We start from the raw sequence: 25,666 nt of genomic DNA on the forward strand, positions 1-25,666 counted from the left end.
ACCGCTACGCTTATTTCCGTAGCACTGTGGAAGGTACGGTTTCCCTTCTCTAAATTTGTATAGGTGTTCTGTGCCCGAGTGCTCCGTGATCGCTGCGCATGCGTGAGCTGAGAGAAAGTGAGAAAGGAGAACAACTCATTTTCGCAGGATGTGACGTCACATTGTTGCTTGTTTTTACTTTTTTGAAAGAGCTACTCTCGAACGTAGATTAGCCATTGCCGTCGTGTCGGCTGCAAGATGTTTTGCGCGCGCTTGGCGTGCTTTTGTGCGTGTCGAAAGCGCATAACGTGCGCGATATTCGTGCAAGCGCAGTTTGACTTGAGCAATCGTGGGCTTGGACTCCGTGACATTTGCTTTCGTCATATGCGAGTTAGGTGCTTGCCGACAGGTAAACCGCCGCTGTACTTAGGTGAATACCTTGTTTTTCGTGGTCCTGAAATAAATAGCGCGTCAATGCGATGGTGACTTCAATCGAGTGCGGTAATTGCTGCGCATTACGGGCGATTTAATTGCCCAATACGTGCTGCATTATCGGTGTAGATAGAGAAACCTTATCCCATGAGCCTTACTTCTGTCAGTCAGTCGGTTACATGTTTCGCTCTTATCCAGTGCACATTGCTTGATATCCACTAACGATCTGCTTCAAATATCGACGAAGTGTCTATTCATCGTGCAGATGTTCTTATTTTTTATTCACACAACTAGCGATGGGCAGCAGCGTTACGGCCGTGAGTTTTCCTTTCGAGCAAACCTTTTCAAATTGAAGTTTTCGCTCATGTTCGCGAGATAGCAAATTTAAGTGTTACACCCGCTGCTGTATTTTTCGATTCCATGTGACCTAGATTTAAGCTGCCTCAGGTTGTATTAACGCGCGCAGAGGCTTTTCGAAAAATAGTTGTCACCTGAGAAATCAATGCAGTGTGCCAGTTCTTTTGGAATGGTGCTATTTGTGAAATTGATCATATTTCCCCTAGTCATGCTCAACTACTTACTGGTCAGATGCTTGAACTTCCGAAGAAGTATTTGTAAAGTTTCCCTTCCAACTCAGCATTGTAACCGACGCTTCTCGGAAGTATGAGTGGTATTTGCCCCTGCAACACTGCCATGAGTTCAAGTTCAAATTCTGCCCACCGACTGTCTATCTATGTGCCACTAGAAAGCAAAGAACTCATTTCTCAATTGTCGCAACATTTCTTTGTCATTCCATGTTCACGAAATTTGTTTACTTCTTTTCCTGCAGTCATTGTGGACTTGCACACATTGAAGTTTTGGATAGTTTGGCAAAAGCATTGCATAGTGGGCCTGTAGGGTTTTTTTTTTTGTATTTAGCGCATTGCCCTTCTGACTGGACAAATTAAGTAATTGAACGAAAAAACCAGTCAAAAACACAAAGGACAAGCGGAGAGGTTCACACCACAACGACTGGACTATCAACTGAGGTTTATTAGAATCGGTGTAGTCCCAGCAAGGCCAGCAGAGCATGTGCAACTGCATCATCGCTAATCACATAGTGTGAAAAGACAAGAAACGCTTCTATCGAGACCGACTTAGAAATTCAAATTCTTTTTCAAGTAAGCGCACCGAGGTTGTACTAATGCAGTCATCACCTAATAAACTGATGTAGTACGCTTCCAAGATTTCCCTCTCTTCTTTGCCCTTGCCCCTACCAAGAATCGTCACATTGCTAAACAAAGGATAACAACCACACTCATTGCAATGGCGAGGCAAGTTTGCACTGTTATCTGACCCCAGGGAGGAGTGGTGCTCACGCAGGCGGTCATTAATACATCGACCGGTTTGGCCTATGTAAAATCTTTCGCACGTGAGAGGGAACTTATAGACAACCCCTGCAGCACATGCCGTAAAACGGTTTTCATGCTGCATTGTGCAAACGTGGTTCCTTGCCCTGCCTCGAGAAATGCGCGAGCACAGACCCGAAAGCTTACAAGCGGCAGAAAACACAACACTTGCTCCCTCCTTGGCGGCAACCTTCTTGATATTGTGGCTCACTTTATGCACATACGGCATAACTTTCCTACGTTCAGTTGCCCCACCATCTGCCAGCTTCGTACATTCCTTCTTTATCTTCTGAAGCAGCGATTCAGCCACCGCTTTCAAAAGAGGCGGAGGGAACCCTGCGGACTCTAAAAGTTGGGATTGTGCGTCAAAGCTACTTTTAATGGCGTGGTCACAGCTTCTTTCAAGTGCATTGCGGAAACAATTGATTGCAATCCCTCTTTTTACAATCTTTGTATGTGCAGATCCAAATGGTAAAAGAGCTTTCTTGCCCCTAGGTGAAAACATCCAGCACAAATGCCCGTCATCAAAGAATGTTAGTTGCAATTCTAGGAACCTGATGGAATGATTGCTAGGAAGTTCATGAGTGAAATTAAGAGTGCGTGAAGAAGCTTTAAAAGCAGTCAATACATCGTCTACTGCTGCGGGCAGAGTGTCATTTGGTAAAAGCTCTAAAAGTACTAAAAAATCGTTCACATACCTAAAAACTTTGCATACACGCTTGTTTAAAAGGAAGCCTTGAAGTTTCCTGTCAAATTTTGCTCAAAATATCTGGGAAAGCACTGGGGCAACACTAGAGCCAATACATATTCCTTTTTTCTGAAGGAACAAGGAACCTTTGAATTCAACAACAGTGGATGACAGATAAAAGGACAGGAGCTCTAGAAAGGCATCCACCGACATACCACATGCATTCTGGAAGTTTACATCACTGCAGTGATCAATAAGTTCACGCACAGCTACAAAGAGTTCATCATGGGGAATGCTGTAGAAGAGGTCTTCAATGTCGACTGAAAAGGCCATGTTGGCCTTTTCAGATAATCCCAACTTTAGAGTCCGCAGGGTTCCCTCCGCCTCTTTTGAAAGCGGTGGCTGAATCGCTGCTTCACAGGCTAAAGAAGCAATGTACGAAGCTGGCAGATGGTGGGGCAACTGAACGTAGGAAACTTGAAGTTATGCCATATGTGCATAAAGTGAGCCACAATATCAAGAAGGTTGCCGCCAAGCAGGGAGTAAGTGTTGTGTTTTCTGCCCCTTGTAAGCTTTCGGGTCTGTGCTCGCGCATTTCTCGAGGCAGGGCAAGGAACCACGTTTGCACAACGCAGCATGAAAACCGTTTTACGGCATGTGCTGCAGGGGTTATCTATAAGTTCCCTCTCACGTGCGAAAGATTTTACACAGGCCAAACCGGTCGATGTATTAATGACCGCCTGCGTGAGCACCACTCCTCCCTGGGGTCAGATAACAGTGCAAACTTGCCTCACCATTGCAATGAGTGTGGTTGTTATCTTTTGTTTAGCAATGTGACGATTCTTGGTAGGGGAAAGGGCAAAGAAGAGCGGGAAATCTTGGAAGCGTACTACATCAGTTTATTAGATGATGACTGCGTTAGTACAACCTCGGTGCGCTTACTTGAAAAAGAATTTGAATTTCTAAGTTGGTCACGATAGAAGCGTTTCTTGTCTTTTCACACTATGTGATTAGCGATGATGCAGTTGCGCATGCTCTGCTGGCCTTGCTGGGACTACACCGATTCTAATAAACCTCAGTTGATAGTCCAGTCGTTGTGGTGTGAACCTCTCCTCTTGTCCTTTGTGTTTTTGACAGTTTTTTTCGTTCAAGTATGTACCAACTGGCCCAGATTTCAACCCTTCTGCAAATTAAGTAACTGCATTACAAATATTTCACTTCCTTGGAATGTCTGTTCCATGTGCCTCATAACAGTACACGGTTGAATTTGGCACATGCACCTTCATATGATCAAGTGTAGGTTTGTATTGGAATGGAAATAAGAACATGAGTGCTTCAATTGTCTTCATCACATTGCTGATGCCTTCAATGTGTGAAAATGGCTTGTAACAATATTGCTGTGTTTCATGTGAGGATATGGAATAGAATAACTTTCTTCTTTTATGCTGAAGGTATTCACCCCTTTTGCCTGTTGGGCTTCAAATTTTGTAGAATATGGTGTGAGCAGCCTGGGGTGTGCCTGAAGAGCAATGCTAGTTTGTGCATGATCATATTGTTGCTACTGGGAAGATGACATCTTAGGCACATTTTTTTCATACAGTTAACATATATGTTTCCATCTTTCCCCTTGTGGCTCCATCGTAGTAGACCTGTTCGTTTTTCAGTTACTTTGTTGTTTATTTTTGTTACATATCAGTATTATGTACTATCAACTTAGTGGGAATATAAAGCTATTTGATGTTGTATTCATGGGGAATCCTAGCCGATCCCTCGTCATGGGTATGTGCCATATATCACAGGCAACAGTCATTCTAGTCTCTCTTCTTGTGGTAAAAGTATCCCAAAGCCTATTTTGTATGCTTGCAGATGAGTTGAGATTTACACATCAATGCCAGCTCACAAAGCATCTTATACAGCAGTCAGCCAGCCACTTCCGCAGATGGAGAATTCTGCACTTTCCGAACATACTGTTTCTGTTGTCCTTGGCAGAGATGTTGATTGTACACAGAGGGAATATATTGTTGGACAATAAAAATAACTTGTCATGACAAGGGCAATATATGGTAGAAATTATAGTAGACTATGACCAGCATTAGCACAAGCCCTGCGGTATCTAAAAAATTAGTAAAGTGCTGGTTTTCATATGCTATGGCTGCTGTGTGCATTAAGCTCACAACTCCCTTCTTGGCAACATCACCCAGGAATGCCCACTCCAAACACTCTATCACATGCACTTTGACAGCATCTGCTTTGATCTACCTAATTGCATGTCAGTAAAGATGGGTCTAGTTCACTAAAGACTGACAATGCTGCATTTGAATGGAACCAAACTGTTCTCGAAAAGTTCTTGAAACCAGTCAAGCAGGTTTTTGAGAACTTTTGATCTGGCAAAATGACAGAATGAAAGTTATTTGAAATAAGTGATGCAATGCTAATGAGGTTTGGGCATGCATTTCAAGGTGCTTGGCCTTCGTTATCTCTAATCATAGTGAACCTGCCAAATTGGCAAGGATCTTGAATGAATTCTTCACTAGGCCCAACTATTTTGTTGCTGCCCTATATTGTCTCTATAGGAAGAGTGCACAACAAAAATCTTGTGGCTTCCTGTTATCATAGCACCCTATAACTTCCTTAGATGTAGGGCCATTTGATATTCACCAATAAATACTTCCACAGGATTTAGATGATGCCTTTAAAGATGTGTCCCTCATGCTTACATGTAAAGGTGCACTGACATTAAACTCTTGGACTGAATTTTTTTATATTAATCTGGTTCCAAATGGCAGCTTTTATGACCACACCATGCCACTGAAAGCTGCGTGTGCTTTGAGCGATTCTTAATGTGTGCTAAGACTTGCTTCACTAAATAAATTTTCTTATGACTCTTCTCAAACATCTAAATTAAAATTAATTTAATTCTAGTGTTCTATAAGTCACAACCACAATACGATTACGAGGCATGCCATAGTTGCAGACTCCGGCTCAACTTTAATCGCCTGAGGTTTTTAACATGCACCCACTCCACAGTGTGCACCAAGACAGAAAGACCAATGTTGTGCTGCATAGTGGTCCTAACATGCTCAGTTTTCAATGACCTAATAATGGCATGGCTTACTCATGAACAACTGCAGCATGCATCATTTGTTTGTGACCTACCATGCAATGTTGTCACCAGATTATGGGGCCACACTGCCTTTGGCACATGTTTAAATGTTGGCGTTAAGGATAAATTTGTTGCGCATAGAAGGAATTTGAAGTTTTGTAGTGTAGTTAACTGAATGACAGCTACACACGCATAAGAAAAAAATTGTGCCAGGACTACTTAAACTCTGCAGTGTTTGAGTTTGACCAATTCTTCTGATTTTGCACATTTCGGATGACTTCAGGTCATTCATTACAGCTATACCAGCTTTTGTACTTTTAGACATGCTGTTTGCTCCGGTTTTATACAGTGATCATAGATAGCCACACCACACCATGTTGGTAGAAGAATTCAGAATTTTAGTAAGATGGGGTTGCTCCATGTTGAGGTGCACCAGCATGTCATAGTAAATAGAAGCCAGAAGCAGCAGCATTTTAAGGTATTGTGCCACACCATGTAAAGTCCAATTATTGTGCCCCCTTCCACTCTCGCTGGCAAAACCTGCTGGTGAAGCATTGTGAGCAAGCTTTCGAGGTACGCTGCGCTCTTTCCAAAACAGCGTCCGAGGCGGCCATCTATTTTGCCTACAGGACGAAAAGTCCTTGGCCAGGAGTGCATTGAACATACGGAAATAGCTGTCAATTGTGGTGCTGAACTTCTAGAGATTTATAGTTTTGACCTCAGGTTGCAGAACACAGCAATGCTATAGCAGGCAGTGTGGTGAAAGCTGTTTCAGGGCTCTACCACGGCATAGCCAGCACTGCATGCATATACTATACACAAGCACGAGGTTTTAGCAGCAATACTTAACAGTAAATTGTATTTGTACAACTTCACTCTGTCTTTAACACTGCCAGGCTTTAAAATACATGAAAAGAGGTCACTGTCTTTCATTTGATGTGTTTATACAGAAAAAGTGTGGGCATGGAAGGGGTTAAGGCTCCTTTGTCAAGCCAAAATGCTTCCTGGCATGATAAAGTGAAGCCTTGTGCATTTCAGTCTGCATTGGTTCACTGCACTTTCAAAAGCACAGAGAGCACAGGAAAACACACAAGCAATGGTTCAGCAATTTATTTGAAACAAATGCAACTTTGTTTTACAGAAAGACCACATTCCAAAAAAGCAACCACATGCTATGCAGACAATACAGCCAACTTATGTTAATTGTACAGATGTTAACATGCCCTGCCTTTATATGTGTCAAAGTGTGTCAAAGTCTCAAAGTGTGCCCCTACTTTGTAGCTTGTCCTTGGAACAATGGATGATTCAAACAAATGCTAAATTTAGCACCATTGCCACACTGATAGAAGAAAACTACATATTAAAATGGCAACTTCTTGGAGAACAGAAAAGGGTGTATAGTAAACTTCCAATAATCTGACTCCGGTTAATTAAATTTTTTTAGTTAATTCGAACCTGGCCGACGCCCATGCATTTCTATGGGATTAAACATTCATCATTTCGATCCTAAAACTGGCATTCGCCGGATAATGCGAACTTGACCAGACCCCAATAACGACCCCTTTTAGTGGCAGCGTATGTCTCAGTAGAGCTTAGGGGACAGTGAATGCGTTAAACAAATGCCATCTCCTCTCTGAAATGCCTATTTTTGACCCACCCAAGAAAGATTTTCAAGCAGTAACAGTAGCTGACAATGTCCGATTGTGGTACTTATCTGATTCTAACGAACACGTTTTGTTTTCGATGGACATTGAGACGAAAATTGCCTAGCTGTGCAATCGATTGCGAAACTAAAACCGTGGTTGTAGCATTCATATGCTTTACCACATATCATGGCTGTAATACGGCAAAGCTGGCTTTAGAAAATCAGCTGCCATTCTAAAAAATCAGGTACGCATAGGTATCTACTTTGGTTCGGAGTTAAGTCATTTCTACTTTAGTTTTATACTATGGACAAATAGAAATTTCATGCATGTTTATTTCAGAGGCGTGTTACTCAAGCACATGTTGCCAAATGAATCAACGGTGCTTCAGCAGGTTTTTGCATCTTAATTCGACCCGTCAGTCTCGTGAGGGTAGAATTAATGGAAGTTGATTGTATAAATTGCGTGATGAAGCACCAAGAAAGTTACCTTGCTCAGGTAGTCAAAAAGCATGGAAAAAGTGCGTCACACAACATCCACCGATGTTCTGTTGCAGATGCAAAAGCTGCCTCCCTTGTCTGGAACAGAATAAATTCCTTTCGAAGGCAAAATAAAAAACAGAAAGAGAAGTCATCAAGGCATTCCACATCCATCTTATGCAGTCTTTACAGTGTTGCTACATCACCATTTGCTTAGCCTCCTATGCCAAAAAAAATTGTCGAAAATAAAATGACCTGATTCCCATGTTTTTCAACATCCAAGCAGTGTTTACTGTCAATTATTACTGCTTTCTGTAACCTCACTTGTAAATACTGTATGTTAACCTGTATGTTAACACTGAGCTATACGATAAGCTTAGTGAAAGTTAAAAAAGAATACTGGATGTTCATTTCTGTTTTTTTTTTAGACATAAGAAAGGGTGCTTAAAAGCGAGCCACATTTACAAAATGCTTGAATAAACAGCAACTACCCCGGTCATGCACTAATTGTGGCCATGCTGTCCCTGCAAACTTCTTAATCTCATCCGCCCACCTAACTTTCTGCCGCCCCCTGCTACGCTTCCCCTCTCTTGGAATCCAGTCCATAACCCTTAATGACCATCGGTTATCTTCCCTCCTCATTACATGCCCTGCCCATGCCCATTTTTCTTGATTTCAAGTAAGATATCATTAACTCGCGTTTGTTCCCTCACCTAATCTGCTCTCATCTTATCCCCTTAACGTTACACCCATCATTCTTCTTTCCATAGCTTGATGTGTCGTCCTCAGTTTAAGTAGAACGCTTTTTGTAAGCCTCCAGGTTTCTGCCGCGTAGGTGAGTACTGGTAAGACACACAAGTTATACACTTTTCTCTTCAGGGATAATGGCAACCTGCTGTTCATGATCTGAGAATGCCTGCCAAACGCACCCCCAGCCTATTCTTATCCTTCTGATTATTTCGGTTTTATGATCCGGACTCGCGGTCACTGCCTGCCCTAAGTAGATGCATTCCCTTACCACTTCCAGTGCCTCGCTACCTATCGTAAACTGCTGTTCGCTTCCGAGACCGTTAAAAATTACTTTAGTTTTCTGCAGATTAATTTTCAGACCTACCATTCTGCTTTGCCTCTCTGGGTAAGTGAGCATGCATTGCAATTGGTCCCCTGAGTTACTAAGCAAGGCAATATCATCAGCGAATCGCAAGTTACTGAGGTATTCTCCATTAACTCTTATCCCCAATTCTTCCCAATCCAGGTCTCTGAATGCCTCCTATAAAAATGCTGTGAATAGCATCGGAGAGATCATATCTCCCTGCCTGACACCTTTCTTTATTGGGATTTTGTTGCTTTCTTTATGAACGACTATGGTGGTTGTGGAGCCGCTGTAGATATCTTTCAGTATTTTTACATATGGCTCGTCTACACCCCAATTCAATAATGCCTGCATGACTGCTGAGGTTTTGACTGAATCAAACACTTTCTCGTAATCAATGAAAGCTATGCATAAGGGGTGGTATTAAAATTAGATCTTTCGTCTCCTGCGATAGCTTACTGGTATCCTGTCTAATGAAGTTGCAACCGACTTCTATTGCACTCCTTAATGATGCCCATAAGATTTTCGTTCATTGCTTCAACACTAAGGTTCTCTTCCCGAGTTAAAGCCCTATACCTCCTCTGTAGCTTGATCCGAAATTCCTCTATTTTCCCTCTTACCGCTAACTCATTGATCGGCTTTTTATGTACCAGTTTTTCCCTTTCCCTCCTCAAGTCTAGGCTAATTCGAGATCTTACCATCCTATGGTCACTGCAGCGCACCTTGCCGAGCACGTACACATCTTGTATAATGCCAGAGTCAGCACAAAGTATAACGTCTATTTCATTTTTAGTCTCGCTATTTGGGCTCCTCCACGTCCACTTTCGGTTATCCCGCTTGCTGAAGAAGGTATTCATTGTCTGCAAATTATTCCGTTCTGCAAACTCTACTAACAACTCTCCCCTGTTATTCCTAGTGCCTATGCCATATTCCCCCACTGCCTTGTCTCCAGCCTGCTTCTTCCCTACCTTGGCATTGAAGTCGCCCATCAGTATAGTGTACTTTGTTTTGACTTTACCGATTGCCGATTCCACGTCTTGATAGAAGCTTTCGACTTCCTGGTCATCATGACTGGATGTAGGGGCGTAGACCTGTATAACCTTCATTTTGTACCTCTTATTAAGTTTCACAGCAAGACCTGCCACCCTCTCGTCAATGCTACACAATTCCTGTATGTTACCAGCTATATCCTTATTAAACAGGAATCCGACTCCTAGTTCTCGTCTCTCCGCTAAGCCCTGGTGGCACAGCATGTGCCCGCTTTTTAGCACTGTATATGCTTCATTTGTCCTCCCAACCTCACTGAGCTCTATTATATCCCATTTAATGCCCACTAATTCCTCCAATAGCACTGTTAGACTCTCCTCACTAGAAAACGTTCTAGCGTTAAACATTGCCAGGTTCAGATTCCAATGGCGGCCTGTCCAGATTCAGAGATTCTTAGCACGCTCTGCTGCATCACAGGTCTGACTGCCCCAATGGTCAGTTGCTTTGTAGCTGCTGGGGACTGAGGGCCGGGGTTTGATTGTTCTATTCATATAGAAGGTTGTGGCCAAGTACTGCACCAAGGTGGCCAATCCTGCTCTGGTGAAGGAGTGCATTACCGGTTCTGGTCACCGGGGTCAGGCCACCAGGCCTGTTTATACAGCTGTATCAACATGTGGATTTTTTTATCCAGTGGAAAATTGCGTGGCACCGGGATTTGAACCACAGTCCTTTTGCACATGAGGCAGATGCTCTACCTCTACGCTATCGCATCGGGGCACAAGTAGTAAGTAATTATACAGAAAGCATTTTATTTACTGTAATTGGAGGATTGGAGTAGATTAGTTCGACCACTCAAGGAGTGGGAATGGTTCAACTGTCAGAACTCCGACAAAAGGACTGGAATCACATAAACCACAACTCTGAAGGAATAAAGTGGGAATAGAATGGAGCGCCCCCACTCTGCAATTCTGCACCATGCCGATACATCCTGTTCTTGGGCAATGCCAGCGCAGCTCTAGAACCACAAGGACGACTGCACTACCAGGGCGAAACACATCGAAGGCCCATCAGCTGCTGCATGAGCACGTGCTGCCAACGAGCAATCCTGCACAACATATTATATATATATATATATATATATATATATATATGTACACACACGCAGTGCACAGACTGGTACCCAAGGTAGGGGCTAGGACTCGCACAAACTATAGTGTTCTCCACAAATGTGACGAGTACCAGGCCACCGAACTCCTTGCCCTGTGCATGTTGCTGTCTATTTTCATGAGCCTAGATCCTGATGCAACCACTGGTGCCACGCTGCTATTTTTAAAGGCCACCACTCGGTGAAGCGCCAGGGACCGCCCAGGCCAGGGGACATCGGCTTGGTCCGATACACAAACGACAGTAAACTTCGAATTGACAGGACTACGAATTGTATTAGTAAATTCTTAACTGACCGGTACCAATTTGTAACTACTAATTAACTTTCTTCTCCGCGTTCGCTAGTAAGATCTGGTGTGCCACAAAGCTCTGTATTGGGACCAATTTTATTCCACCACAAACATGGCTCCACACAATACTGTAGTTTTGTTTGAAAACATATGTGAGTGCATATGCTTGTATTGGACAGCGAGAATAATTAAGAGTCAGTAAGCAATGTCAAATTGTACATGCAATCTAGCGTACAAAACAAAAGGAACCGGTCACTATTTAGTAATAGTTGTCCTTTGTGTGGAACAACTTCACCCTTGAAAAGTTCCTCATTCTACAAAGGTTTATATAGTGAAATATAGAAATATTTGGATGTATTTGAGTTATCACCTGGCCCAAGGAACTTCTAGTGGCAGCCTCTCTCAATCTCGCAATTCCTGGCACTGCCCAATATACAGCATGCCTGACTGCTGCAGTGGTCAAGTGCTCTGCAGCTGTAGGAAACCGAGGGATAAGGGTTGATTGCACAATTTATGGCATTTACAAATTTTTAACTTAGTACCATCTCTATACTATGTCGACACTATATGCCACTAGACCATTGCTGTGCTCCAGTCATCATAATATTGATTCGTAAACACAAGCTACACAACTGTTTAGGCAAAATTTTAAATTGCGCGAGGAAGACAGGACATGAACTGAAACATAGACGCACACAAAGCACAGGCTTCCAACTGGTTTTATTTTGTGAAAGCAAAGAATATATAAGGTACTTCAATATAGCAAAACAAGGAGCAATTGCAAATAATTTGTGCACGAGGTATTGATGAAAAATATCAAGGCCATGTATACCTTAAGAGTGCAGGAGAGTCTTAATGTGCCCATCTAAGACTAATTCTTTCCTCGAGAATCTCCTCTTGCAGTGCAGGAGCTGCGACAGCAAAAGCTGCCTGCCTTATGAGGAACAGAATAAATCCCTTTCGAAGGCAAACTCAAGAACAGAAAGAGAAGTCATCAAGGCATTCCACATTGCTAAAAGGTGTGACAACTAAGTTAGCTCACCTTCTTGATCCCTATCAAGGAAAGAAATAGAATTCTTAGATGGGCACATTGGGACTCTACTGCGCTCTTAATGCACAGGTGGCCTTGCTATTTTTCGTCGCTGCGTCGTGCACAATTTCTTTGCGAATGTTCTTTGTTTTGCCATTTTGAAGAACCTTATAAACTCTTTGTCTTCACCAAACAAAGCCAGTCGGAAGTCTACACTTTGTGCATGCATCTATGTTTTTGTTCATGTCCTGTCTTCCTCGCAGAGTTTAAAATTTTGCTGAAGCTACGAGCTGACTAGCCCGAAACATGCCTTACTTCAGTGTACAGCTGGGCTTGTTGGTAAAGCTACACAATGCAGCTCAAGTGTGTGTCTGCTCTTCTGTGTTCTCATGATGTGGCTCAGCCTTGAGTGCATGTGTAGTTTCAATACTGGCTACTATATTTTAACGACTAATATAATTTGTATCTTCAACTTCCAGTCAGACAGAGTACCTCATACTACATTCTGAACATTGCTGCAGTGTAGCAGGATTTCTGTCTAATGCATTGGCCTTTACCACCAAATGCCTGAGAAATTAAAAAAGTTATCTAGATTACAAGGACAGTGGGGATTCATGTTACAGGAGGCATACTGCAGGTAAATGGCTACATATTGTTGGTTTGGGTTCTTCCAGACATTGCAGTGTTGACCAATGTGTTTGTGTATGGTGAGTGATTGCATATATGACACAAGCTTTGTGAGGAGAGTACGAATGCAAAGGCATGGTTTCTTTGCCTCTTTCGAAACACTTTGTTGCGGCTGCTGTTTTGACGAGTGGAAAACTTGGCTTATGCAGTATGCGCAAATGGGTTTGAGACTTTTAAGACCAATTTCCTTGAGGCAAAGTTTAGCATGGAGCCAATTTTGTCACAAGGAAGTTATTCCTACTCACACATGCCTGTTTTGTTCTTTGTTCTTTTTCCCTTTAGTTTCAGGTCCACCTAAATTATTGCCGTCATGACAGCCGTCACATATAATATGGTAGCATCAATCTTTGTATTAATCATTCGAGTATTGAAATCTAAAAGTTTGCAGCAGTGCAAAAGGACAGGAGGACAAGAGGAGAGAGGAGAAGAGAGGTTGAGTGTAACAGAAATAGGCAAGCACTAATTGAGCGACAAGACCACTGAACACAGGAAAAGCAGATTTAGCTGAAACACAGCAGCCTGTAAGGAAGACACGGAACATAATTCTTTGTGAAGCTTAGTCTGCATCACAGTTTTATATACCATCGGAGATCATGAACATGCCAGAGGCAAAGCATACTGTTACGGGGATGTTGGGAGTATAGAAAGACTGTATTTACAATATATATTGTCACGTGGTAGTGACGGTTGAGAAGGCAGCAAAACTATGATTAACGAAACAAGCGTTTTATTGGGCGAACTTGTGCCCTCAAAAGAGGCTACACTCAAAGAAGGATGGTAGCGGCGAACACGATCGGCGGTCGTCGAGAATCTGATGAGCGGGTCAAGCGCGTCGGCTTTTATACATCTGTCGTCGAATGTTCCGGAGCAGTCACTGGGACCTGCGTGCCTTCCACAATGTTCCACATTATTCGCGTCGCGCACACATGCAATCAGATAACACAAGTTGCGGTGAAAGACAGTGGACGGGACCATCGATAACATTCCAGAAACTTCTTTTACATGCAGGCGCGTCCTGTGCTGTGCGATAACATTTGTTAGGCGGCGAGAAGTGGTCGCCCAATAAAGATAAAGAAGTACACGTGTCAATATACAAGATGAGGCAGAGTAGTTAAGCTGGCTGACCACCAACAGCACGCAGCAGCCAGCGTGCTGCGGTCTTCTTCCTCTCTTTTTTCATCCTTCCGTAACAGGACCCCCGGGTGGTGAAGCGCCGTCTCGGCTCATGGTAGGCAAAGAATCGCGAGCGAAGTATGGCTTCAGCTGCGAAACATGCAAGACGTCAACAGGCGTCAGACTTGAGGATGCATCAAACTGAAGTGGCGAAATCTCGTAATTTACATCGTTAACTTGACTCAGGATTTCATAAGGCCCTGTGTAGTGAGAGAGAAGCTTCTGGCAGAGGCCAACCTAACGACATGTTAACCAAAGGAGCATCCAAGCACCTGGTGCGAACTTAACATCGCGATGGCATCAGTCATAACTCTTTTGGTATATGCTGCGGGGCTAATAAACGAGATCGGGCGACTTGACATGCCCTGTGAGCGCGATCAATGACTTCATGAGCATGGTCAGTTGCAACACGTGGCACAGAAGGGATTATGATGTCAAAGGGCAAAGTGGGGTTGCAACCATACAAAAGATAAAAGGGTGAATATCCTGCAGTGTCACGTCGGGACAAGTATACACAAACGGCACGTAGGCCAGCGTGGTGTCCCAGTCGCGGTGATCGTTGGAGACCTACATCGACAGCATCTCTGTGATTGTTCGTTTAAGATATTCCATAAGACCGTTTGTTTGTGGGTGGTAGGCGGTGGACAGCTTGTGCTCAGTGGCACAAGAGCGGACGAGGTCGTCGACAACTAAAGACCAGAATGAGCAGCTGAGGTCTGTAATAACTGTCGAGGTGCACCATGGTGGAGAATGACGTCGTGGAGGAGAATATTGACGACGTCTGTTGCACAACTAGTCGGCAACGCCTTTGTTATCGCATAGCGTGTCATGCAATCAGTAGCGATGGCAATCGACTTGTTAGCTCTAGTCGTCGTCGGAAAAGTGCCAGGTAAGTCAAGGCCTAAGCGAGAGAACGGTTCACAGGGAACTTCAACTGGATGGAGTCATCCGACAGGTGGTAGGGGAGGTTTCTTCCGGCACTGACACAATTCGCAAGTTGCGACATAACAGTGCACAAAGCAGTAGAGAGCTGGCCAGAAGAACTGGCGTTTGCATACATACATGATTGTATGTATGCAAAACTTCAAGGTGTCCCACCGTCGGTGCATCGTGAAGTTGTTCAAGAGCAACAGATTGCAGATGATGAGGACGGCCAAGGAGCAACTCAGGGCCATCAGCGTTCATATTGCGGTGGTAGAGGATGCCGTTGAGCGGCAAGAACATGCGGAATGTGCCGTCAGTGCTGTCGGAGTGATAGCACTCCGGCAATGATGGACTGTAAGGACTCGTCGCATTGTTGTTCGGTGCGCATGTCAGTCATGTCAGTGAAAGCCCTCACGCAGGTCACCGGATCATGCACAGAAGGATCAAGTGGATCCACGGGGTGACGAGAGGCAGTTAGTGTCCTTGTGGAGGCATCCAGTCTTGTAATTGACAATAAATGAAGATTCCTGCAGCCACAAAGCCCAGCCACCAAGCCGTCCTGTCGGGTCCCGGAGGGAAGACAGCCGGCAGAGTGCATGGTGGTCTGTAACGACCGAAAATGTACGGCCGTACAAATATGGCCGGGACTTGACGACAGCCCAAGCGAAGCACTCCCACTCGGTGATGGGGTAATTTCTCTCGGCAGGTGACAGCAGGCGGCTGGCGTAAGCTATCATGCACTCCGTACCATTCTGTTGTTGATCGAGGACAGCGCCGATGCCATGGCCGCTTGCGCCAGTGTGGACTTCGGTCGGTGCAGATGGATCAAAGTGGGCAAGTATGGGAAGGGTGGTCAGAAACCTGATGAGAGCGGCAAACGCATGAGCCTGCTCCAGGCCCCATGAGCATGGCGTGTTCTTCTTTTTGATCTGTCAAAGGCCGATCAATGTTGGCAATGAATGGATAGAATTTATTGATAGGAAAGACAGAGAGGTCGACCTGAGCCAGTGCGCTCTAGTCTGCTACTCTGCACTGGGGAAGAGGGAAGGGGAGTGAAAGTATTGGGATGGATGATGATGATAAGAGAAGTGGTGAGTACTTATGTACATGAGACAGCTGCCTCGCTAGAGCCGCTCATCTAGCTTGGTGTCCTGCAGGAACTTCAACAATACTTTTGTTGCACGCATTGAAATTGCAGTGTCAGGCCATGGGCCGAGGATAGCTTCCTCTGACAGTAGTTGTCTGCCAACGCTGGCTAGGAAACTGTCTAACGTCCTTCGCTCCAGTATATATGCTGGGCAGTCGCACAGTACGTGTTGCAGTGTTTCGGGCACCTGGCAGTGTACACAATCAGGGCTGTTCGATTGGCCGATGAGGTGTGCGTAGCGACGGGTGAAAGCAGCGCCGAGCCGCAATGTTGGCAAAGTTTTTGATGAAACGATGAAAGTAAGAACACAGGCCGAAGAAGCAGCGCACATCAGAAGCAGAATGTGGCACAGGGAAACTGCGTATGGCACGAACTTTTTCCGAATCTGGTTGGACACCGGATGCGTCAATGAGGTGCCCCAACACGGTAATCTGACGGCGCCCAAATTGACACTTCGGGGAGTTGGAGGCCAGCTTTTCAGAAGACCGCAATAATGGCAGTTAGTCGGGTAAGGCGGCTGTCCAACATGGTAGAAAAAACAGCTTCGTCAAGGTAACAAAGACAGGTGGTCCATTTGTAGCATCGTAGAAGAGAGTCCATCACAAGTTCTAATGTCGCAGGAGCATTGCATAGGCAAAAGGGCATGACTTTGAATTGATATAAGCCATCCAGTGTGATGAAGGCTGTCTTCTCCAACCATTTCATCAACCGAAATCTGCCAGTAGCTGGATCGAAGATCGATGGACGATAAGTATTTAGCTCTGTGCAAGCGGTCCAAGGCGTCATCGATGCATGGTAGTGGGTAGACGTCTTTTCGCGTGATCTCATTTAAGTGGCAATAATCGACGAAAATATGCCAGGCACCATCTTTATTTTTTCACACGGACGACAGGCGTAGGGCTGGCTGATGGCTCGATGACCCTTTTGCGGAGCGTTTTGCCCACCTCTGATTGGATGACTCGACGTTTAGCATGTGATGCACGATAGGGACGCTGACAAGTAGGATTTGTGTCTCCAGTATTTATATGGTAGTGAACAACAGATGTTCAGCCTAAAGGCCTGTTGCCCAAATCAAAGATTCCACTGTACGATTCAAGCAGGAGACGTATGTCCCCTGCCTGTGCAGAGGTGAGGTTAAGTGCAGTCATTTTCGTAAAGTCGTACATTAAGGAACCAGAGCTGGCCGCTGCGATTGGCACTAATAAACCACTCTCAGAATTCAGACTCTCAATATCAAATTCAGAACCACTAGAAACGCTGTCCAAGAACATGCTGGCCGGAATCACTTGAGGGCACAAGCTGAAATTCAGAAGAGGTAAAACAATGTCATTATTAGTAACCGTGACCGGTTCAGAGCACATCGATGATGGGGCGAAGCACATATTCACCATCAGGAACCTGTGGCTGGGCGGTCAAAGTGACGTAAGTAACTGCTTCGGGTGACAGACGCACATCACAAAGCGAGCACAAGTGTGGTGGGGCGGTGCTCGGAGCATCGGCGAGTTGAGGCAGTTCTAACTGAAGAACGCCGGCCGTGCAGTCGAGGAGAGCAGAATGAGTGGATAAAAAGTCAAATCCTAGGATAACGTTGTGAGGGAAGATGTTGCTCACAGTAAAGAGAACAGAAGTAGGGCGGCCAGCTATACTTGCAGTACACATTCTAAGAACCAGCATTCCACCGTCAGCCATAGGAAGCACTCGGGCAGCTGCTGGGGTGAGGACCTTCTTTAAACGACTAAGCAGGCTAGCACTTATCACAGGTATGCGGGCTCCACTGTCGATGAGTGCTTGGACAGCTATGCTGTCTATTTGAACGCCAATTACACTTCTCCTTGTGTGCATAGACAGAGGATTTGCTGCAGCATTAGGCAATGCACCTCCTCCGAGGGCTGCATTTCTTAGTTTTACGAACGGGTGCGGCCAAACACCACAGGGCACGAAAGGCGACGTGGCTGTAGCGAACGCGAAGATGGGCAACGTTTTTGCGGTGAACGAGACTGGTGTCCGTGCGGCGATGGTGAGCGACTGTACCACATGTTCCTAGCAGAGTTGGCTCTGTTAGATTCGGCGGTGGGCGAAACATTGCGGGCATTTTCATCAAAACGGCTCAGGTTGGTTGGCATGAGAAGTGTTAAGGGCCATGAGTTGTGACAGTATCAGGCGACATGACCAATGCGACAGCAGGTGAAACATATCGGCTGGTCGTCCGCAGTTCTATACTCAGTCGGGTTGCGATAACGCGGAGAGAAGCATCGGGGTGGAGCGAAAATAGCAGAAGGGCGTTTGTTAGCTCTGGGATTAGCAACAGCACAGACAGAACGTAAGCCAATGTTTTCAAGTTCCTGGTGAATGATGGCTTGTAAGAAGGGGACTGAAAATGTTGTAGCATCAGGGATAGGCGAACAGAAATGCAGGCGCCATCGCATCCAATTCACGTCAACGATTCGCACCACATCTTCCGATGGCGACACGTGCTGCTGTGTGGGTTGATCTTCACATGTTGGCATTGCAGCAGTAGTGGGAAGTGTGGCGAATGGTTGCAAGACGCATCGGCTTTTGGCGTGCTGGAATTGTTGGCACTCTTTAAAGATAACACTAAATGTAGAGTAGCTTTTGCTCATGAGCAGATTAAAGGCGTCGTCAGCAACCCTTAAGCACATGCCTGACCTTCTCAGCTTCTGTCATGTCGTGATCGGGTTTGCTTTACGACAAAGTGCCAGCATGTCCTGGATGTACAAGAGATAGGACTCCGTGGGGGATTGGGCACAGGAGGCCTGTTCCTGTTTTGCGTCAATTTTACGGCCGGCTGGTTTGCCAAACAACTCTGTCAACTTCTCTTTGCATTGGTCCCAGCTGGTTAGCTCCTCTTCGTGGTTTTCATACCACACCTTTGCCGTGCCTCTTAGGTAGAACAACAGGTTAACTAGCACACGCGTGGGGTCCCATCTGTTGATTCCACTCACACGTTCGTACATAGCCACCCACTTTTCAACATCGGTGCCACTGGTCCCACAGAAAGTTCCAGGATCCTTGGGTTGCACAACCACAACCTTGGCTATGCCCGATTACAAGGTACAGCAAAATGCTACTTTACCCCCAGATGTCACCTCTTATGACATTTCAAGGCAGCGAGACTGAGACTGCACTGTATTCAGCGGCACTGACAACCATGATGTAGAGGATTGACTTTCCCCCTATGTACAACACATCAGCAGAATAAGAACAAGGAAACGCCCCACACAGGTGCATGGCACTAAACTGGACGCACTACCTGCTGTATGCAAGAGAGAATGAGGAAGAATGAGCTTCCCGTTACTCCTGAGCACCTACCTACAACTGCTTTTATGGGCACAGCATTGAAGCTGCAATTGAGGTAATGCCTAACACCACATGAAATACAAAGCGCAATACGTCAACACAGGCAAACCAAAACAACTGCACACACTTCTCACCGAAATAGACACAACACCTGCTTTGTTGCATCTGAGCTGAAACGGGTGAATCCCAAACTCTGTGTCAGATAACATCTGAAAAAATTAGCTGCTACGAGAGAACCAATGAGATTAATCTGGCACGCTATGCATGCATCTTTAGCCTAATGGGTAAAGAATTGGGCTGCTGCACTAAGGACCCTGATTAACGACCCACCATCAGGCACATTACTAACTATTATTGAGCCTATCTGACTGGATGTACGAAGAAGCCAGGAGACAGCTCATGATAATGCTTTGCATAAGAGACAACGAAGCTGAACCCACGTTTTCTGCCTTGTGCTTGCAATGCTCTACCAAGTGAGCTTCAACGGCAGTTGTCCCAATGTCAATTTTCTTGGATAGCTGCGCATATGTACTGAGCATAGCCGTGGGAGTGCTAGGCAGCAGCACTCACAGTTATGATGGCAGACGTGTGGCATCCTTTAAAACACCCACATTACAAAGCACATGATCTTAGAAGCTGACAACTGGCTAATAAAAACTCGTTTTCTACCATGAGGCCCCAAGGCAGCCGAAATCAAAACATTTGTATCTTATGAGCGAGAAAAATCAGGGGAATCATGCAGCTCAATTTTTTGTTTATAACAAGCATGAGATGGCAACAGACAATGAAGCAACAGTGACTATATAGAAAAATGGGTTAGACCTGACGACAATCATTGGCAGCTCACACTATAATGCTTTCTCTACAATTTATTGTCTCAAGACATCTGGCAGCAAATCCTCTGGATTCTTCTTCTACTATGTCTTTTGCAACTGAAATTTTAAATGTGCGTAATACTTCATGGCAACTTAGAACACTTACATGGTTAAGCATCTCCATACTTTAAATTTGTGGACCACCTTTGTCACCTTTCTAGAACAATAACTCTCTGGTGTCATACATCACTCAAACCAACTAATTCTCGCTCAAACCACTACTTATTAAATCTACCTTTAGATGCAGCAGTACCTGCATTAGACGCAGCTGCATACCCTTTTGGCAAATGAATATACATACCACGCTCAGACTGAGCAAATCAAACAAACCAACAGCAACCAGTACTTGTGTCCATTTGTCCTCAACGAGGCAGAGACAGGCCAGGTCTCGATAAACACAACAAATATAAGGTGCAGGCAGAGTAAATAAGCAGAAGCTGTAAAGACAGCAGCAAAGTGAAACAAATTAGACAAGTTTGCACACAGTCAGCGATCTGGGCCGAAGACAATTTACAACGTTACTGCCACAATTAGAAGCAAATGTTCCTCATGCAACAAGAAAAAACACGTTTTAGCTGTAAACAGCACGACTGCGCGGAGTTGGTTGATATTCTAAAAACAGCACAGGCAACAATTAAAGCAGACACATTACTTGTGTCATCTGTCTTCTTGCTGTTCTTACAATATCGGTCACGGTTGCAAAGCTACGCACATGATCTATGAACGAAAGCAACGGACGTGCATATAAAGCTTGGTGAGCCGATTCATATTAATATATATATGTTTAATTTTGAAAGTTCCCGTAAAAGTGATAGTAGCAGCAGCAGTGAAGTGGTTTCGTTTACCAGCTGGCTCACAACGTACGCATTGTATGATTTAACTCCACGGCTCGCAAAGGAGCTACTAAGAAGCCTTAAGTAAAGGAAATACGCTTTCGTTATCTCACTGCAACGAATGAAAGCCTCTGACGCCCATACCGCGGTCAGCAGTGAGAAAGGTAATTAAATGCAGCAATGCGCTGCATGGGTAAATAAGAAGGGCATAGCGTAGTCATCCTATAGAGATGGAGAAAAACAGACTTAAGAACGCGATAAACATTATAGGACGACATCCACGCTAGTTGAGTGCATGCATTTCTGGCGCGTGGAAGATGTCACTGTTTTTTTGTTCATTTTTTTACATCAGTGCAACGCGTAGGAACTGCAGTGTTGAAGGCACGAACGAATAAATTATACTGCGATCACTGCGGGACCTGCGACAACCGTTTCGTGTTCCTTCGAATTTCGAGATCACATCGACCACAGCTCGAATGCGCAACCGGTTTTTTTACGTGTCAGCAAGAGAACGGGTAATCGCACAACACTTACCGTTGCTCCAAGTACGTCGCGGTAGCACCAGCAGCTGGGCAACAAATGTCATCAAGCCCTGGCCCACCGCAGCGTCCGCAACTTGAAGCTTCTAAGCATTCGCCAAAAACTAAAAGCGGACCACATCCATACGTACGCGCGCGAACGAGACGCGAGCCATGCCGTCTGAGTTCGAGAGTAGTTATTTCATAAAAGCAAAAACAAACAACAATATTACGTCACATCCGGTAAAGCCAACTTGTCCTCCTTTCTCACCTTCTCTCAGCTAACGCATGCGCAGCGACCACAGAGCCCTCGGGGGCGATGTTCAGGTCTGCTACGTTTGCTGCAACGTTCGTGCTAGTTGGGTCGGTGCATTGGTCAGTGGCCCTTAACATAGCTTACTTTATTTATATATACGCTTTCGGTTACATTGTTGTAGTTCAAGGACAGATATCGAAGTGCGCAGTTAAGGATGACTCGGCACGCCCGCAACTGCACTGCAGGAGCGGTGTACACATATCACGAAAAACAGAAGGACACACAGACTTGCGGCTATGGGACACAGCGAATGCGTCTCGGCAAGGATGCCGTCAAAGACTTCGACTGTTGCTGCCTGTCGTTGCAGCCGTGCCGAAATCCTGTTATCACGTAAGCAGGCCCTTGTCTTTTTTTTTATTTTCGGGTGCATTGTTTCCGTGTTTCGTGCTGATGCAAAGCACAGGTGGAAGTTTCGGGGAGCGAAGTGGTGGTGCCGTTCGTGGCGTCAAAGATAGCGCGAAAGGGGTTCCAGTCGATAGAATAAAAGCTTTAGCGCACAATTATGGTACTCAAACTTTGAATCGGTGCTGGAAGGATGATAGCCCCTGAGGATGGAAGTTGTCACTTCTGGGGAAGTTGTATACATGGATATTATGAGCATCTCGCTTGAAACGTGGTGGTGATCAGACATGCAGCATAGAAATGTCGTATCTATTAATTGTTATATTTACACCCTTCATGTGCTTTTATGTTTTCTAAAAAGGTTTTGTGCTCACCACTGCACTGTTCTCGCTCAAATTCTGCAGAAAGATCGCATTTCGGACTCTGCGTCGTTTACTATAATACTTGGCACAGTTAATTGCCTGGTTTCTTTTTTTCAAGAAAAAAGTGCGAATTTGATGCGAGCTGCTGCTGCGACGGTGCCAGCATAAAGTTGTGTCGCCGCCTGTAGAAAGGGTTTTAGTGGTCGTACAAAAATTATGAGGAGGTGCGCCCGGGACAGCCCCGAATGGGCCGCCCCTTCCAAGCACTAGGTGGAGTCCCTAGTACGGAACTCCAGGGGCGGTAGCCGCTGCGCGAGCGTGCCCAACTAGGGCCTTTAGAGCCCGAAAGTCCGAGCAGCCAAGCAGGGCAGCCTCCCAGGCCTCGCAGACAGGGTTGGGTAAGGGGGGGAAAGCAGGGTTGGATGGGCACGCCCACACCGTGTGGTAGAGGTCCGAGGACTTCTCCACACAGTGTGGGCAAGCTCCGGTAAAGGCCGGATCGAAATGTTTGAGAGCTGCCGGGCATAGCATAGTGTTGGTAAACAGGCGGAGCAGGAGGCGATCCTCCTCCTTTTTGAGGCCTCTACACGGGCAGGGGTAGAGTTCGTGGCCGGATTGATAATAGGCTGTAATTTCTGTAAACGAGTAGATTGGGTTGGGGGTCAAGCTGATCGGCGGGGTCAGAGAAGAAAGGAGCACGGTGAGAAAGCGTGTGGGCGGCAGTGTCTGCTGCCTCATTTCCCTCTAATCCCATGTGAGCAGGAGCCCAAACGACATATCTGGAATGGGAGTCCCCGGGTCGGCAGCTAGATTGAAGGATACGATAGGCCAAGAAAGGAATCTGACCCTGGTTGTAGTTCCGACAGGCCCCTCGCAAGTTGGTAATGATAGTGTGAGAGTGAGAATCCGATGCAGCCAACGTGGTGGTGACTTCCTCCGTATATGTTATGTCCCTAGCAGAAAAGCTAAGGCTGTTAACTCTTTTGCCTTCATGGACCACTGCGGCTGTGAATCATCCCCCATGGTGTGGTCCGGAGGCGTCCATGTAGAAAACGCTGGGTTTGGAGTCATAATGGCGTGCCAGGGCCTCTGCTCGAGCCAAGCGTCTGCCATCATGGTATATGCATGTCATGTTCTGGGGAAGAGGGTGCACGTGCAGGGCATAGCGCCATTCTTGTGGCATACGTACATGCTCTTCCATCTGCCTGGAAAGTTGGAGGCGTAGTTGGGCAAGGAGGCGGCGACCCGACAGTGTCTGACAAAGACTTGTGTGATTGGTAAGATGAGCTTCCTTGAGATCCCGATACGTATTCACCATGCCCAGAAGGCACTGGTTAGAGGTGCTGACTGGGAGATCAAGGGCCCGCTTAACTATCTTTCGGAGGATGACCTCAAGGGCGTCCTCCTGATGCTTGCGGAGATGGAGGTATGGAGTCGAATGCAATATTCGGCTAGTCACAAATGCGTTGGCCAGTTGCAAGGGATCTTTGCATCTGAGACCCCGCGCTTGTTGGAAAGTCGGCGGACCATGCGGCCCACCTGTCGCCCCACCTTTCGCATCTTACCTAGTGTTGTGTCGGACCGGTGGTGTTGGTTGATGAAAAGTCCGAGGATTCTAATTTCAGGTTGTTCAGATATTGGACCATACTCTAGAGAGAGAGCAATTTTGGGCGTGCATTTGGGTGAGGGGCAGAGATGCACGAATTTAGACTTTTGGGGGGAGCATTGGAGGCTGCAAGCGTGAGCATGTTGGTCCACTATGGTTGCCGCTTGCTGCAAGTTGGCCCACATGTCTCGCAAAGATGGTTGCCCAGATGGTGGTGATGTCCGCATAAAGTGCACGTTGCACCCCGGGGACAGCCTCCAGCTGAGCAGGAAAGTTCTTCATGGCCAGATTGAACAATAAGAGGGAGAGGACAGCGCCCTGTGGTGTACCTCTGGAACCTAGAGTGTATGGGCTGTGTTCGGTGTCCTGTATGCGCAAGTATGCATGTCTCTGTGTTAGAAATTGTAAGACGTAGTGAAAAGCATTACGCCCGCTGTTGGTTTGAGAGAGATGGAGTGAAGATCATTTCATGAGTGATGAATGCTCCCTTAAGGTCCAAGGCCAGGACCACCTTGCCGTTGTGGGGGCGTTCAATTGGGTCTAGGACTTGCCGATTAAGTTGGAGGAGGATCCTGTGCGGATTTGTGTGGGCAAAACCCGAACGTGGTTTCCGCAAATGTGTTGTGGTCTTCCATGAAAGTAGACAACCAGTCCTGCACCATCGTCTTCATTAACTTGCCCACACAAGAGGGGAGAGAGATGGGGTGGAGGTTGTCCGTATCCATAGCTTTGCCAGGTTTAAGAATAAAGATGGCAAGTGCTGTCTTCCAATCGATAGGGAGGGACTCTTCTCCCAGCCAGATACAATTGAAACATGCCAATAGTGAATTGTAAGTCAAGTCCGGCAGGTTTGCCAGGAGCTTGACTAATTTTGTCCTGTCCAGGTGCAGCGCCACGTTTCATTTTGGCTGGGGCTGCCTTCAGGTCATGGAGCTGGAAAGGTGCTTGGCATTCTCAGAGCCTGCATATGAGTATGCTGGCCCTCGGGCATCTTGGGTAGTACTCAGGTATTGGTACCTTAGCTTGTGCGCTAGCCAAGTCATGTTACCAGCAAAGCCGTGGATGGTTCGCTGCAAGTGTTTCTTTGTTTCAGTGCGGGTTTGTGTGGGGTCAACGAGGGTGCGAAAGAGACGCCTTGTGTTTCAGCTGGACATTTGTCGTGCGGCTAACCCAGTTAGAGTTGGCAAGCTGGGCCGCGTACTCTGCTGCTGCCTTCTGGGTAAGCTCTGCTATGGTAAATTTTAGCTTCCTATTGTGCTTCTGATGGTGCCAGCGGCGAACGAGGCTGT

General features: G+C 45.8%; 1 protein-coding gene and 1 long non-coding RNA gene across 6 annotated transcripts in view; both read left to right on the forward strand.

Annotated features, from left to right (window-relative positions):
* The first annotated feature begins 22,035 nt into the window (after positions 1–22,035).
* The window catches only part of LOC142580215 (nitric oxide synthase-interacting protein), a 249,724-nt gene continuing 246,093 nt past the window's right edge, over positions 22,036–25,666 (forward strand). For 2 of the 5 annotated variants that reach the window (XM_075691116.1, XM_075691115.1), the window contains exon 1: positions 22,036–22,397. In XM_075691116.1, coding sequence (XP_075547231.1) covers positions 22,222–22,397 — 176 coding nt within the window. In that variant the 5' untranslated portion in view covers positions 22,036–22,221. The remainder of the gene's footprint in view (positions 22,398–25,666) is intronic. The other 3 variants (XM_075691113.1, XM_075691112.1, XM_075691114.1) reach the window with 2 other exon arrangements.
* Positions 23,116–25,591, forward strand: LOC142580216 (uncharacterized). Its single transcript, XR_012827650.1, has 3 exons — positions 23,116–25,207; positions 25,262–25,384; positions 25,471–25,591. It is a non-coding gene; the product is annotated as an uncharacterized LOC142580216 (long non-coding RNA).

This window comes from Dermacentor variabilis, chromosome 4 (genome assembly GCF_050947875.1).
Source record: "Dermacentor variabilis isolate Ectoservices chromosome 4, ASM5094787v1, whole genome shotgun sequence".
Taxonomy (NCBI): Eukaryota; Metazoa; Arthropoda; class Arachnida; order Ixodida; family Ixodidae; genus Dermacentor; species Dermacentor variabilis.